Source organism: Coregonus lavaretus (genome assembly GCF_964263955.1).
Source record: "Coregonus lavaretus genome assembly, chromosome: 24".
Taxonomy (NCBI): domain Eukaryota; kingdom Metazoa; phylum Chordata; class Actinopteri; order Salmoniformes; family Salmonidae; genus Coregonus; species Coregonus lavaretus.
Genome location: NC_140011.1, coordinates 45,165,606 through 45,181,339, shown reverse-complemented (window position 1 = coordinate 45,181,339; position 15,734 = coordinate 45,165,606). Strand labels below are relative to the sequence as shown.

General features: G+C 53.4%; 1 protein-coding gene across 1 annotated transcript in view; it reads left to right on the top strand.

Annotated features, from left to right (window-relative positions):
- The window catches only part of LOC311099906 (protocadherin Fat 3-like), a gene marked incomplete at both ends in the record, with an annotated part of 292,315 nt that overhangs the window by 50,685 nt on the left and 225,896 nt on the right, over positions 1-15,734 (top strand). The window contains 3 exons of the mRNA XM_084140624.1: positions 1-68; positions 477-719; positions 837-971. The exon at positions 1-68 is cut by the window's left edge and continues 137 nt beyond it. Coding sequence (XP_083996750.1) covers positions 1-68; positions 477-719; positions 837-971 — 446 coding nt within the window. The remainder of the gene's footprint in view (positions 69-476; positions 720-836; positions 972-15,734) is intronic.

Below are 15,734 nucleotides of genomic sequence, written 5' to 3'. Positions count from 1 at the left end.
GCAACACAGGGGCAGTGGTCGTAGCGGGACAGCTCGACCGGGAGACCATCCCAGCGTTTAGCCTGAAGGTAAACACCTTAACACACTTTGTGACAACGGATGGTGAATGAATGAATGAATGGATGGATAAACGGATGGATAATTGAATGAATGCATGCATGAATTAATGTACGAGTGAATTAAATAATGCATTTTATTGAACATACTTAAAATACATGCCTTTTTCCATCTGAGCACAACAATACATGCAACTGCTGATGTAAAAATGGTTTCATAAAATAAATATGATTAATTCATTCATTGACTGACTGACTAATTGTTTGATTGACTGATTTACTAATTGATTGACTGACTAATTGATTGACTGACTGACTGATTGACTGACTGACTAATTGATTGACTGACTGATTGACTGAATGACTAATTGACTGACTGACTGATTGATTGACTGATTTGATTGATTTATGTGATTGAAGGTGGAGGCCAGGGACAAGGCGGAGAGAGGGACCCAGCGGTTCAAGGTGACTACTCTGAGCATAACACTAGAGGACGTTAACGATTGCCCCCCGCTGTTCATCCCTGGGAGCTACAGTGCCCGTGTCCTGGAGGACCTGCCACTAGGGGCAGTCATCGCCTGGCTGCAGACCCAGGATTCAGACCTCGGACTGGGGGGAGAGGTCTCCTACGCTCTGGCCAATGACGGAAACGGCACCTTCGAGGTGGGAGGCTTATCTATGTCTGTGTGTTGTTGAGTTGTTTATGCTGCAGCCCTGAAACGGGAAATACTTAGCAACATCAACATGTACCAATACATCTCTATGTTATTGTATATCTAGGTGGATGCAGTGAGCGGAGCAGTGAGGGTGGGGAAGCAGCTGGACTACGAGAGACAGCAAATCTATAACCTGACTGTGGTGGCTGAGGACAGAGGGACACCTATCCTACGCTCTCTATCTTACCTGGACATAGAGGTACACACACACACACACACACGCCTTGATTCGGTCTGATGTAGCAAAATTCTTTATTTTTTTATTTTTTACATTGGATAAAAGCAGAGACACGGAGCTAGTGGAGTCTTTTGTTAAGACATGTAGTTAGCTAGCTAGCTAAACAATTAACCATAATCCCAACTCATGACGTTACTACCATGCATGAATCTGCAGGTAGCTAACCAACCAGGTTCAATGTTAGCTAGCTAACAATAGGCTATAACTAGCAAAGCAAATGGCTCTGAGATACGAATAATAAGATCATACACGTAACGTTAGCTAGCAAGCCAGCCAGCTAACGTTAGCTAGCTCTGCGCCGCTCACTGCATCCACCTAGATATATACTTGAAATGAATCCAACTTTCTGTCAAAATTAGAAAACTGTCATATCTGAAAATGTAGCTAGCTAGACTATCTTACCCGTATACATGGATGGACGCTTCTCCCTGTCACGGATGCCATGGTTGCCCTTAGTTTGAAGATGTAATCCGGAGACAGGTGTTTTCTCCATCTCCTTAGCTATCATACTCTCATTCCACTGATTTCAAAACTCGGTCCTCCAGAAAGTGGAGAGCAACACTTATGCAGTTTTACTATGCAATGCATTTAAGAAAAATACATGTTAGACAGGATTACGTACACATGCTGACCAGCTCAAATAGACAGAAGCGTGCTATATGGCAGACCAATCTGAACTAATCTCTCGGCATGTCCAGCCCACTCATTATCTCAGCCAATCATGGCTAGCGGGAAGGTTGCTGTCTTTTTCTGTGGCTAAACCAACTAGGTGTCACGGTTCAGACAGACGACCAGAGGACCACAATTGCGTCACACCAGAAAGTTTATTAAAACTTAAGGGAAAAGGGAAGTAGGGAGTGAATGAAGGCTCCAGGGGTAACAGGGATCCCGTCCAATGTGCTGGGTCTGTGCCCCCCCCAGTGGCAGCGATGCGTCCTATGAAGCCGGTGGTGGGTGGTCCAGAAGTCCTGGGGGGGGGGAGACACAGACACAACAGGGCGGAATGAAACAAGGCAGCAGTACAGTTCAAGGGAAATCCAAAATACGTAGTAGCAAGGCAGAAGGCTGGTCAGAGTTACCGGGATTGAAGATTAGTCAGGAGTCGTTATGGCAGAAGCAGGTCTGGATCTCCTGGGGCAGAAGAGTATCCAAAAATTCAGGCAGGTCCGGGGTCACAAAACCAGGGTGAGCCAGAAGCGCGAGCAAACAGGTTCCGGGTGTGAGCTTTGCAGACGATCTGACACCGGAGAGCTGAAAGACAGGGCCTTAAATACTGGGAGAGGTAGTGGGTAATGCAGCGCAGCTGGCAGAGTAATTAGAGCAGAGCAGAGCAGGGACAGGTGGAGCTAGTTAGGCTGAGTAGAGAGAGTGGAAGAAAATAAAGGTGGTAACCCGGTGGAGTGAGAGGCTCATGACAGAACCCCCCCCCCAAGGGACGGCCCCAGAAGTCCCAAGAGCAACACCACGCCGGGCGGGAGGAGGGGAGCCGGAGGAGGGCTAGAACTCCTCCGAACGGTCCGAGTGAACGTCCTCATCCTCGGAGGAAGCCGGAGGGCCGTGGTCGGGAGATGGGACAGGTCCCGAGACAGGATCAGGCACAGGACAGGAAGCCGAGCGGGCAGGACGGTTAGGGACCCCTCTGGGGCGGCCCCTACGGATTGCAGGTTGATCAGGATGCCGTTGGTGGAAAGCGGTGATGAGAGTCCTATCCACAATCCGACTAGCTGGCACCCAGGTCCTTTCCTCAGGTCCATAGCCCTCCCAGTCAATGAGGTACTGGAGACCCCTACCCCTCCGTCTGGACCGAAGCAGGCGGCGGACGGTGTAAACCAGACCACCATCGACGAGCCGTGGAGGAGGAGGACAAGGCGCAGCAGGGACCAGCGGACTCTCATGGATGGGCTTAATCTTAGACACATGGAAAGTGGGGTGCACCCTCAGGGAATTAGGCAGTTGGAGCCGGACAGCAGTTGGGCTAATCACTCTTATGATAGGGAATGGGCCAATGAACCGAGGTGCCAGCTTCTGCGACTCCACCCTGAGTGGCAGGTTCTTCGATGACAACCACACCCTTTGACCAACATGGTAGGTGGGAGCAGGAATTCTCCGACGGTTGGCCCCGGTAGTGTAGCTGGCAACGGATCTGAGGAGTGTGGCTCGGGCTTGTGACCAGGTGCGGCGACATCGACGGGCAAAAGCAAGTGCAGATGGGCAAGTAACCTCCTCTTCCTGGCTGGCAAATAGAGGAGGCTGGTATCCATAAACACATTGGAAAGGGGACATACCGATGGCAGAGCAGGTCAGAGAATTGTGCGCGTACTCCACCCATGTCAATTGCTGCGACCAGGAGTGGGGGTTGCGTGAAGTCATGCATCGCAGTGCCTTCTCGAGCTCCTGATTAGCCCGCTCTGACTGCCCATTGGATTGGGGATGGAATCCGGAAGTCAGACTGACTGTGGCTCCCAGCAGGTGACAGAACTCCTTCCAAAAAGCGGAGGAGAATTGTGGACCACGGTCAGAAACTACATCCTTTGGCAGTCCGTGGATCCGGAAGACGTGTTCCAGGACCACCTGGGCGGTCTCCTTGGCGGTTGGGAGCTTGGGGAGGGGAATGAAGTGTGCCATCTTGCTGAAACGGTCAACTATGGTGAGAATGACGGTCATGCCCCTTGAAGGGGGCAGCCCCGTGACAAAGTCAAGGGCGATGTGAGACCAGGGACGTCTGGGCACAGGCAGGGGCTGCAGCAATCCGGCTGGGGGCTGGCAGGACGACTTGTGTTGGTTGCAGATGGGGCAGGCTTGGACGAATTCCCGTACATCCTTTCTCAGAGAGGGCCACCAGAACCTCTGGGCGAGCAGGTTGTAAGTGCGGGTGGAGCCAGGGTGACAAGCTAGGCGGGAGTCATGTCCCCACTGAACGACCTGGGACCTCAGGTCTTCGGGGACAAAAAGGCGGTCAGCTGGGCAAGTGCTGGGACCTGGCTGGTTACGGAGAGCCTCCAGCACCTGTTCCTCAACAGCCCAGGTCAGAGCTGCAACGATGCAGGGACTTGGCAGAATCGACACAGGGTCCTTGGAGGGGGTGTCATCCTTCTGGAATTGACGGGAGAGGGCGTCTGGCTTGGTGTTACGTGATCCAGGCCGGTATGACAGAGTGAAATTAAACCTGGTGAAGAACAGGGCCCAGCGGGACTGCCTGGAGTTCAACCGTTTGGCCGTGCGGATGTACTCCAAGTTCTTATGATCGGTCCAAACGAGAAATGGAATGGTGGACCCCTCCAGCCAGTGACGCCACTCCTCCAAGGCAAGCTTCACAGCCAGCAGCTCACGGTTCCCTATGTCGTAATTGCACTCAGAGGGGGACAACCGACGTGAGAAAAAGGCACAGGGATGGAGCTTCCTATCCTCCGCAGCCCACTGAGAAATCACAGCACCAACTCCCACATCCGAGGCGTCCACCTCCACAATGAATTGCCGGTCCACATCAGGCATCTGGAGGATGGGAGCGGAGGTGAACCTCACCTTGAGGGTACTGAAGGCCTTGTCGGCTGCTGGGGTCCAGGTGAAGGGTTGCTTGGTGCTGGTTAGAGCAGTGAGAGGGGCAGCAACGGTACTGTAGTTCCGGATAAACTTTCTATAGAAGTTAGCAAACCCCAGAAACTGTTGCAGCTTCTTTCTGTTCTCCGGAACTGGCCATGAAGTGACTGCTGATACTTTGGCAGGATCCATTTGGATACTTCCCTCTGCCACTATGTACCCCAGGAAGGCCACTGTCTTGACGTGAAACTCACATTTCTCTGCCTTGGCGTAGAGGGAATTCTCCAGAAGACGATGAAGGACTTGCTGGACATGGCGGGTGTGTTCAGACAGGTTTCTGGAGTAGATTAAGATGTCATCCAGGTAAACGAAGACAAACTTGTTTAACATGTCCCGCAGTACATCATTCACTAGAGCCTGGAACACAGCAGGAGCATTGGTGAGGCCAAAAGGCATAACCAGATACTCGTAGTGGCCTGTTGGTGTATTGAATGCGGTTTTCCATTCATCTCCCTCCCGGATCCGCACTAGGTGGTAAGCGTTTCTGAGATCCAACTTGGTAAAAACAGTGGCTCCCTGGAGCAACTCAAAAGCAGAGGTGAGCAGAGGCAGAGGGTAACGGTTTTTCACTGTGATGTCGTTGAGTCCCCTGTAGTCGATGCAGGGGCGAAGAGATCCGTCCTTCTTCCCCACAAAGAAGAAGCCAGCACCAGCAGGAGATGAAGATGAACGGATTAATCCTGCGGACAGAGAGCCATTGATGTAGTCCTCCATGGACTTTCTTTCAGGAGCAGACAACGAATAAAGACGACCCTTTGGAGGGGCTGTTCCAGGGAGGAGGTCGATGGTACGGTCGGTGAGGGGGCAGAGATGTGGCTCTTGCTTTGTTAAACACCTCTCTGAGACCATGGTAGCATTCTGGGACATTGGAGAGGTCAGGAGCGGAGTTAGTAGGTACTGGCCGAGGGGGTAGTGCGGCAGCAAGCAGGCAGGTTCGGTGGCAGTCCTCTCCCCACTCCCTGATCACCCCGGTCACCCAGTCGAGCTGAGGGTTGTGCCGGCGGAGCCATGGGTAACCCAGGATGAGGGGTTGGCCTGGAGAGGGGAGCAGGTGAAACTGGATAGTTTCTTGATGGTTTCCGGACAGACCCATCGAGACCGGGGCCGTGACATGAGTGACCGATCCGAGTAAGTGTCCGTCCAGTGCCCGGGCAGGAATAGGAGGTGTCAAACGGAGGTTCTCCAGTCCCAGTTGGCGTGCCAGCTTGATGTCCATTATGTTGGCTTCGGCGCCAGAATCCACCAGAGCAGCCAGGGTGTGAGTTGAGTCAGAGAGGCGGAGGTGAACTTGCAGCAGGGGTTTGCGGTCGGAGGACTGGATGGTCATTGAACTCAACCGGACTCCCCCTATGCCCGGTGAGCTTCGGCCCTTTAAAGGGCAGGTTATCACACGATGTCCATCACCTCCACAATAGAGGCAGAGGTTTGAGGTGAAGCGGCGCTGGCGCTCTGCAGGAGTGAGAGAGGCTCGCCCAATCTCCATAGGCTCAGACTGATCAAGCTGACCTGGGTGAGTGGCAGTAGATGACAGGAGCCCAGTCGGATCTCTCCGAATGCCGGTAGTAGGTGGACCTTGGCGCCCCCTCTCACGACGACGGGTCTGTATCCTTCTGTCGATCCTGACAGTCAGTGCGATGGCTTCATCAAGAGTGGAAGGCAGTTCATGGGAGACCAACTCGTCCTTGATATAGTCAGCCAAACTATGGAAGAACGCGTCCACCAACGATGGTGTGTTCCAAGAACTTCGTCTAGCCAGGGTTCGGAAGTCGATGGAATGGTCTGCGACTGTACGTCTGCCTTGTCGAATACTGAACAGTTCACGAGACGCCTCTGCGGTTGGTGAATCCAGGTCAAACACCTTCAGCATCTCCTCAGCAAACAGGTCGAAGGTTGCACATGCGGGGGTTTGACGTTCGAACTCTGCTGTTCCCCAGAGTCGAGCTCGGCCCGTCAGGTGAGTGATGGCATACCCAACTTTAGCCCCCTCCGTGGCGAAGGTCCTTGGCTGCAAGGAGAACTGAAGTCGGCAGCTAGTCAGGAATGGCCGGGCCTGGGTTGAATCGCCGTTGAACCGCTCGGGGTTTCCAATCTTGGGTTCCGGAGCCGCGGCTGCAATGACCGGGGCAGGTAACTCGGGGGCAGGGCTGGTGGGCAGACTGGCTGGGGTAAGGTTGGTGAGGAGTTGAATGATCATGGCGAGTTGTTGTTGCTGCTGCTGGAACTGCTGCTCATGCTCATCGGTTTCCATGTCGGGGAAAGTGTGCGCTGAGTCCATAATGGTCAGATCGTACTGTCACGGTTCAGACAGACGACCAGAGGACCACAATTGCGTCACACCAGAAAGTTTATTAAAACTTAAGGGAAAAGGGAAGTAGGGAGTGAATGAAGGCTCCAGGGGTAACAGGGATCCCGTCCAATGTGCTGGGTCTGTGCCCCCCCCAGTGGCAGCGATGCGTCCTATGAAGCCGGTGGTGGGTGGTCCAGAAGTCCTGGGGGGGGGGAGACACAGACACAACAGGGCGGAATGAAACAAGGCAGCAGTACAGTTCAAGGGAAATCCAAAATACGTAGTAGCAAGGCAGAAGGCTGGTCAGAGTTACCGGGATTGAAGATTAGTCAGGAGTCGTTATGGCAGAAGCAGGTCTGGATCTCCTGGGGCAGAAGAGTATCCAAAAATTCAGGCAGGTCCGGGGTCACAAAACCAGGGTGAGCCAGAAGCGCGAGCAAACAGGTTCCGGGTGTGAGCTTTGCAGACGATCTGACACCGGAGAGCTGAAAGACAGGGCCTTAAATACTGGGAGAGGTAGTGGGTAATGCAGCGCAGCTGGCAGAGTAATTAGAGCAGAGCAGAGCAGGGACAGGTGGAGCTAGTTAGGCTGAGTAGAGAGAGTGGAAGAAAATAAAGGTGGTAACCCGGTGGAGTGAGAGGCTCATGACACTAGGCTCGTAATTTAACAATTTTATTCGTATTTACAGATGGCATACAAGTTTGTTATTAAGGCACATGAAAGTTCACATGTTCCAGAAGGCATTTCTGCCAAAAAATGCATTTTGATTTTAAAAAAAAGTTTACGTTCAAATGACTCCCCTGTGAAGTAGTGACCCGTGACATACACCTAGTTTCCTGAAACGAGTCACAAATACAGGCGTAACAGCTGCCCCCCCTCCCCACACACACTAACACCCCCCCCCTCGCTCTCTCTCTCTCGCTCTCAAATTCAGATTGCTTTATTGGCATGAAAAACATTGCTTTAATATTGCCAAAGCAATAATGTTGATTGTCGCATCTCAGCTTTCTCACCTCCTCCTGCAGTGCTGTTAGCTGGACTGTGTTCCCTCTGTTAGCTGGACTGTGTGTTCCTCTGTTAGCTGGACTGTGTGTTCCCTCTGTTAGCTGGACTGTGTGTTCCCTCTGTTAGCTGGACTGTGTGTTCCCTCTGTTAGCTGGACTGTGTGTTCCCTCTGTTAGCTGGACTGTGTTCCCTCTGTTAGCTGGACTGTGTGTTCCCTCTGTTAGCTGGACTGTGTGTTCCCTCTGTTAGCTGGACTGTGTGTTCCCTCTGTTAGCTGGACTGTGTGTTCCCTCTGTTAGCTGGACTGTGTGTCCCTCTGTTAGCTGGACTGTGTGTTCCTCTGTTAGCTGGACTGTGTGTTCCCTCTGTTAGCTGGACTGTGTGTCCCTCTGTTAGCTGGACTGTGTGTTCCCTCTGTTAGCTGGACTGTGTGTCCCTCTGTTAGCTGGACTGTGTGTCCCTCTGTTAGCTGGACTGTGTTCCCTCTGTTAGCTGGACTGTGTGTCCCTCTGTTAGCTGGACTGTGTTCCCTCTGTTAGCTGGACTGTGTGTTCCCTCTGTTAGCTGGACTGTGTGTTCCCTCTGTTAGCTGGACTGTGTGTTCCCTCTGTTAGCTGGACTGTGTGTTCCTCTGTTAGCTGGACTGTGTGTTCCCTCTGTTAGCTGGACTGTGTGTTCCCTCTGTTAGCTGGACTGTGTGTTCCCTCTGTTAGCTGGACTGTGTGTTCCCTCTGTTAGCTGGACTGTGTGTTCCTCTGTTAGCTGGACTGTGTGTTCCCTCTGTTAGCTGGACTGTGTGTTCCCTCTGTTAGCTGGACTGTGTGTTCCCTATGTTAGCTGGACTGTGTGTTCCTCTGTTAGCTGGACTGTGTGTTCCCTATGTTAGCTGGACTGTGTGTTCCCTCTGTTAGCTGGACTGTATGTTCCCTCTGTTAGCTGGACTGTGTGTTCCCTCTGTTAGCTGGACTGTGTGTTCCCTCTGTTAGCTGGACTGTGTGTTCCCTCTGTTAGCTGGACTGTGTGTTCCCTCTGTTAGCTGGACTGTGTGTCCCTCTGTTAGCTGGACTGTGTGTTCCTCTGTTAGCTGGACTGTGTGTTCCTCTGTTAGCTGGACTGTGTGTTCCTCTGTTAGCTGGACTGTGTGTCCCCTCTGTTAGCTGGACTGTGTGTTCCCTCTGTTAGCTGGACTGTGTGTTCCCTCTGTTAGCTGGACTGTGTGTTCCTCTGTTAGCTGGACTGTGTGTTCCCTCTGTTAGCTGGACTGTGTATTCCCTCTGTTAGCTGGACTGTGTGTTCCCTCTGTTAGCTGGACTGTGTGTCCCTCTGTTAGCTGGACTGTGTGTTCCCTCTGTTAGCTGGACTGTGTATTCCCTCTGTTAGCTGGACTGTGTGTTCCCTCTGTTAGCTGGACTGTGTGTTCCCTTTGTTAGCTGGACTGTGTTCCCTCTGTTAGCTGGACTGTGTGTTCCCTCTGTTAGCTGGACTGTGTGTTCCCTCTGTTAGCTGGACTGTGTGTTCCCTCTGTTAGCTGGACTGTGTGTTCCCTCTGTTAGCTGGACTGTGTGTTCCCTCTGTTAGCTGGACTGTGTGTCCCTCTGTTAGCTGGACTGTGTGTTCCTCTGTTAGCTGGACTGTGTGTTCCCTCTGTTAGCTGGACTGTGTGTCCCTCTGTTAGCTGGACTGTGTGTTCCCTCTGTTAGCTGGACTGTGTGTCCCTCTGTTAGCTGGACTGTGTGTCCCTCTGTTAGCTGGACTGTGTTCCCTCTGTTAGCTGGACTGTGTGTCCCTCTGTTAGCTGGACTGTGTGTCCCTCTGTTAGCTGGACTGTGTTCCCTCTGTTAGCTGGACTGTGTGTTCCCTCTGTTAGCTGGACTGTGTGTTCCCTCTGTTAGCTGGACTGTGTGTTCCCTCTGTTAGCTGGACTGTGTGTTCCCTCTGTTAGCTGGACTGTGTGTTCCCTCTGTTAGCTGGACTGTGTGTTCCCTCTGTTAGCTGGACTGTGTTTTCCCTCTGTTAGCTGGACTGTGTTTTCCCTCTGTTAGCTGGACTGTGTTCCCTCTGTTAGCTGGACTGTGTGTTCCTCTGTTAGCTGGACTGTGTGTTACCTCTGTTAGCTGGACTGTGTGTTCCTCTGTTAGCTGGACTGTGTGTTCCCTCTGTTAGCTGGACTGTGTGTTCCTCTGTTAGCTGGACTGTGTGTTCCCTCTGTTAGCTGGACTGTGTGTTCCCTCAGTTAGCTGGACTGTGTGTTCCCTATGTTAGCTGGACTGTGTGTTCCTCTGTTAGCTGGACTGTGTGTTCCCTATGTTAGCTGGACTGTGTGTTCCCTCTGTTAGCTGGACTGTATGTTCCCTCTGTTAGCTGGACTGTGTGTTCCCTCTGTTAGCTGGACTGTGTGTTCCCTCTGTTAGCTGGACTGTGTGTTCCCTCTGTTAGCTGGACTGTGTGTTCCCTCTGTTAGCTGGACTGTGTGTCCCTCTGTTAGCTGGACTGTGTGTTCCTCTGTTAGCTGGACTGTGTGTTCCTCTGTTAGCTGGACTGTGTGTTCCTCTGTTAGCTGGACTGTGTGTCCCCTCTGTTAGCTGGACTGTGTGTTCCCTCTGTTAGCTGGACTGTGTGTTCCCTCTGTTAGCTGGACTGTGTGTTCCTCTGTTAGCTGGACTGTGTGTTCCCTCTGTTAGCTGGACTGTGTATTCCCTCTGTTAGCTGGACTGTGTGTTCCCTCTGTTAGCTGGACTGTGTATTCCCTCTGTTAGCTGGACTGTGTGTTCCCTCTGTTAGCTGGACTGTGTGTCCCTCTGTTAGCTGGACTGTGTATTCCCTCTGTTAGCTGGACTGTGTGTTCCTCTGTTAGCTGGACTGTGTGTTCCTCTGTTAGCTGGACTGTGTGTTCCCTCTGTTAGCTGGACTGTGTGTCCCTCTGTTAGCTGGACTGTGTTCCTCTGTTAGCTGGACTGTGTGTTCCCTCTGTTAGCTGGACTGTGTGTCCCTCTGTTAGCTGGACTGTGTGTTCCCTCTGTTAGCTGGACTGTGTTCCTCTGTTAGCTGGACTGTGTGTTCCTCTGTTAGCTGGACTGTGTGTTCCTCTGTTAGCTGGACTGTGTGTTCCCTCTGTTAGCTGGACTGTGTGTCCCTCTGTTAGCTGGACTGTGTATTCCCTCTGTTAGCTGGACTGTGTGTTCCCTCTGTTAGCTGGACTGTGTGTTCCCTCTGTTAGCTGGACTGTGTTCCCTCTGTTAGCTGGACTGTGTGTTCCCTCTGTTAGCTGGACTGTGTGTTCCCTCTGTTAGCTGGACTGTGTGTTCCCTCTGTTAGCTGGACTGTGTGTTCCCTCTGTTAGCTGGACTGTGTGTTCCCTCTGTTAGCTGGACTGTGTGTTCCTCTGTTAGCTGGACTGTGTGTTCCCTCTGTTAGCTGGACTGTGTGTCCCTCTGTTAGCTGGACTGTGTGTTCCCTCTGTTAGCTGGACTGTGTGTCCCTCTGTTAGCTGGACTGTGTGTTCCCTCTGTTAGCTGGACTGTGTGTTCCCTCTGTTAGCTGGACTGTGTATTCCCTCTGTTAGCTGGACTGTGTGTTCCCTCTGTTAGCTGGACTGTGTGTTCCCTCTGTTAGCTGGACTGTGTGTTCCCTCTGTTAGCTGGACTGTGTGTTCCCTCTGTTAGCTGGACTGTGTGTCCCTCTGTTAGCTGGACTGTGTGTTCCTCTGTTAGCTGGACTGTGTGTTCCTCTGTTAGCTGGACTGTGTGTTCCTCTGTTAGCTGGACTGTGTGTCCCCTCTGTTAGCTGGACTGTGTGTTCCCTCTGTTAGCTGGACTGTGTGTTCCCTCTGTTAGCTGGACTGTGTGTTCCTCTGTTAGCTGGACTGTGTGTTCCCTCTGTTAGCTGGACTGTGTATTCCCTCTGTTAGCTGGACTGTGTGTTCCCTCTGTTAGCTGGACTGTGTGTCCCTCTGTTAGCTGGACTGTGTATTCCCTCTGTTAGCTGGACTGTGTGTTCCTCTGTTAGCTGGACTGTGTGTTCCTCTGTTAGCTGGACTGTGTGTTCCCTCTGTTAGCTGGACTGTGTTTCCCTCTGTTAGCTGGACTGTGTTCCTCTGTTAGCTGGACTGTGTGTTCCCTCTGTTAGCTGGACTGTGTGTCCCTCTGTTAGCTGGACTGTGTGTTCCCTCTGTTAGCTGGACTGTGTTCCTCTGTTAGCTGGACTGTGTGTTCCTCTGTTAGCTGGACTGTGTGTTCCTCTGTTAGCTGGACTGTGTGTTCCCTTTGTTAGCTGGACTGTGTGTCCTTCTGTTAGCTGGACTGTGTTCCTCTGTTAGCTGGACTGTGTGTTCCCTCTGTTAGCTGGACTGTGTGTTCCCTCTGTTAGCTGGACTGTGTTCCTCTGTTAGCTGGACTGTGTGTTCCTCTGTTAGCTGGACTGTGTGTTCCTCTGTTAGCTGGACTGTGTGTTCCCTCTGTTAGCTGAACTGTGTTCCTCTGTTAGCTGGACTGTGTGTTCCCTCTGTTAGCTGGACTGTGTGTTCCTCTGTTAGCTGGACTGTGTTCCTCTGTTAGCTGGACTGTGTGTCCCTCTGTTAGCTGGACTGTGTGTTCCCTCTGTTAGCTGGACTGTGTGTTCCCTCTGTTAGCTGGACTGTGTGTTCCCTCTGTTAGCTGGACTGTGTGTTCCCCCTGTTAGCTGGACTGTGTGTTCCCTCTGTTAGCTGGACTGTGTTTCCCTCTGTTAGCTGGACTGTGTTCCTCTGTTAGCTGGACTGTGTGTTCCCTCTGTTAGCTGGACTGTGTTCCCCTGTTAGCTGGACTGTGTGTTCCCTCTGTTAGCTGGACTGTGTGTTCCCTCTGTTAGCTGGACTGTGTGTTCCTCTGTTAGCTGGACTGTGTGTTCCCTCTGTTAGCTGGACTGTGTGTTCCCTCTGTTAGCTGGACTGTGTTCCCTCTGTTAGCTGGACTGTGTTCCTCTGTTAGCTGGACTGTGTATTCCTCTGTTAGCTGGACTGTGTGTTCCTCTGTTAGCTGGACTGTGTGTTCCCTCTGTTAGCTGGACTATGTGTCCCCTCTGTTAGCTGGACTGTGTTCCTCTGTTAGCTGGACTGTGTGTCCCTCTGTTAGCTGGACTGTGTGTTCCCCTGTTAGCTGGACTGTGTTCCCCTGTTAGCTGGACTGTGTTCCCCTGTTAGCTGGACTGTGTGTCCCTCTGTTAGCTGGACTGTGTGTTCCCTCTGTTAGCTGGACTGTGTTCCCTCTGTTAGCTGGACTGTGTTTCCCTCTGTTAGCTGGACTGTGTGTTCCCTCTGTTAGCTGGACTGTGTGTTCCCTCTGTTAGCTGGACTGTGTGTTCCTCTCTCTCCTCCTTCAGTTCTCTCACCTTAGACCGGAGTGCAGCCAGCTCTATCAGACAGCCGTCCATCTCCACCTTCAGCCCTCTGGGTACTGTAGGGGTGGTGTTGTGCTGGTCTGTTTCATCCCTCTGGGTACTGTAGGGGGGGGTGGTGTTGTGCTGGTCTGTTTCAGCCCCTCTGGGTACTGTAGGGGGGGTGGTGTTGTGCTGGTCTGTTTCAGCCCTCTGGGTACTGTAGGGGGGGGTGGTGTTGTGCTGGTCTGTTTCAGCCCTCTGGGTACTGTAGGGGGGTGGTGTTGTGCTGGTCTGTTTCAGCCCTCTGGGTACTGTAGGGGGGGGGTGGTGTTGTGCTGGTCTGTTTCAGCCCTCTGGGTACTGTAGGGGGGGTGGTGTTGTGCTGGTCTGTTTCAGCCCTCTGGGTACTGTAGGGGTGGGGGGGGGGTGTGGTGTTGTGCTGGTCTGTTTCAGCTCTCTGGGTACTGTAGGGGGGGTGCTGGTCTGTTTCAGCCCTCTGGGTACTGTAGGGGGGGGGTGGTGTTGTTCTGGTCTGTTTCAGCCCTCTGGGTACTGTAGGGGGGGGGTGTTGTGCTGGTCTGTTTCAGCTCTCTGGGTACTGTAGGGGGGGTGCTGGTCTGTTCCAGCCCTCTGGGTACTGTAGGGGGGGGTGTTGTGCTGGTCTGTTTTCAGCCCTCTGGGTACTGTAGGGGGGGTGGTGTTGTGCTGGTCTGTTTCAGCCCTCTGGGTACTGTAGGGGGTGGTGTTGTGCTGGTCTGTTCCAGCCCTCTGGGTACTGTAGGGGTGGGTGGTGTTGTGCTGGTCTGTTTCAGCCCTCTGGGTACTGTAGGGGGGTGGTGTTGTGCTGGTCTGTTTCAGCCCTCTGGGTACTGTAGGGGGGGTGGTGGTGTTGTGCTGGTCTGTTTCAGCCCTCTGGGTACTGTAGGGGGGGGTGTGTGTGCTGGTCTGTTTCAGCCCTCTGGGTACTGTAGGGGGGTGCTGGTCTGTTTCAGCCCTCTGGGTACTGTAGGGGGGTGGTGTTGTGCTGGTCTGTTTCAGCCCTCTGGGTACTGTAGGGGGGGTGGTGTTGTGCTGGTCTGTTTCAGCCCTCTGGGTACTGTAGGGGGGGTGGTGTTGTGCTGGTCTGTTTCAGCCCTCTGGGTACTGTAGGGGGGGGGGGGGGTGTTGTGCTGGTCTGTTTCAGCCCTCTGGGTACTGTAGGGGGGGTGGTGTTGTGCTGGTCTGTTTCAGCCCTCTGGGTACTGTAGGGGGGGTGGTGTTGTGCTGGTCTGTTTCAGCCCTCTGGGTACTGTAGGGGGGGTGGTGTTGTGCTGGTCTGTTTCAGCCCTCTGGGTACTGTAGGGGTGGGGGGGGTGTGGTGTTGTGCTGGTCTGTTTCAGCTCTCTGGGTACTGTAGGGGGGGTGCTGGTGGTGTTGTGCTGGTCTGTTTCAGCCCTCTGGGTACTGTAGGGGGGGTGGTGTTGTGCTGGTCTGTTTCAGCCCTCTGGGTACTGTAGGGGGGGGGTGTTGTGCTGGTCTGTTTCAGCCCTCTGGGTACTGTAGGGGGGGGTGGTGTTGTGCTGGTCTGTTTCAGCCTCTGGGTACTGTAGGGGGGGTGGTGTTGTGCTGGTCTGTTTCAGCCCTCTGGGTACTGTAGGGGGGTGGTTTGGTGCTGGTCTGTTTCAGCTCTCTGGGTACTGTAGGGGGGGGTGGTGTTGTGCTGTCTGTTTCAGCCCTCTGGGTACTGTAGGGGGGGTGGTGGTGTTGTGCTGGTCTGTTTCAGCCCTCTGGGTACTGTAGGGGGGGTGGTGTTGTGCTGGTCTGTTTCAGCCCTCTGGGTACTGTAGGGGGGTGGTGTTGTGCTGGTCTGTTTCAGCCCTCTGGGTACTGTAGGGGGGTGGTGTTGTGCTGGTCTGTTTCAGCCCTCTGGGTACTGTAGGGGGTGGTGTTGTGCTGGTCTGTTTCAGCCCTCTGGGTACTGTAGGGGGGGGGGGGGTGTTGTGCTGGTCTGTTTCAGCCCTCTGGGTACTGTAGGGGGGGTGGTTTGGTGCTGGTCTGTTTCAGCTCTCTGGGTACTGTAGGGGGGGTGGTGTTGTGCTGGTCTGTTTCAGCCCTCTGGGTACTGTAGGGGGGGTGGTGTTGTGCTGGTCTGTTTCAGCCCTCTGGGTACTGTGGGGGGGGGTGCTGGTCTGTTTCAGCCCTCTGGGTACTGTAGGGGGGGGGGGGGGGGGTGTTGTGCTGATCTGTTTCAGCCCTCTGGGTACTGTAGGGGGGGTGGTGCTGGTCTGTTTCAGCCCTCTGGGTACTGTAGGGGGTGGTGGTGTTGTGCTGGTCTGTTTCAGCCCTCTGGGTACTGTAGGGGGGGTGGTGTTGTGCTGGTCTGTTTCAGCCCTCTGGGTACTGTAGGGGGGGGGGGGGTGTTGTGCTGGTCTGTTTCAGCCCTCTGGGTACTGTAGGGGGGGTGCTGGTCTGTTTCAGCCCTCTGGGTACTGTAGGGGGGGTG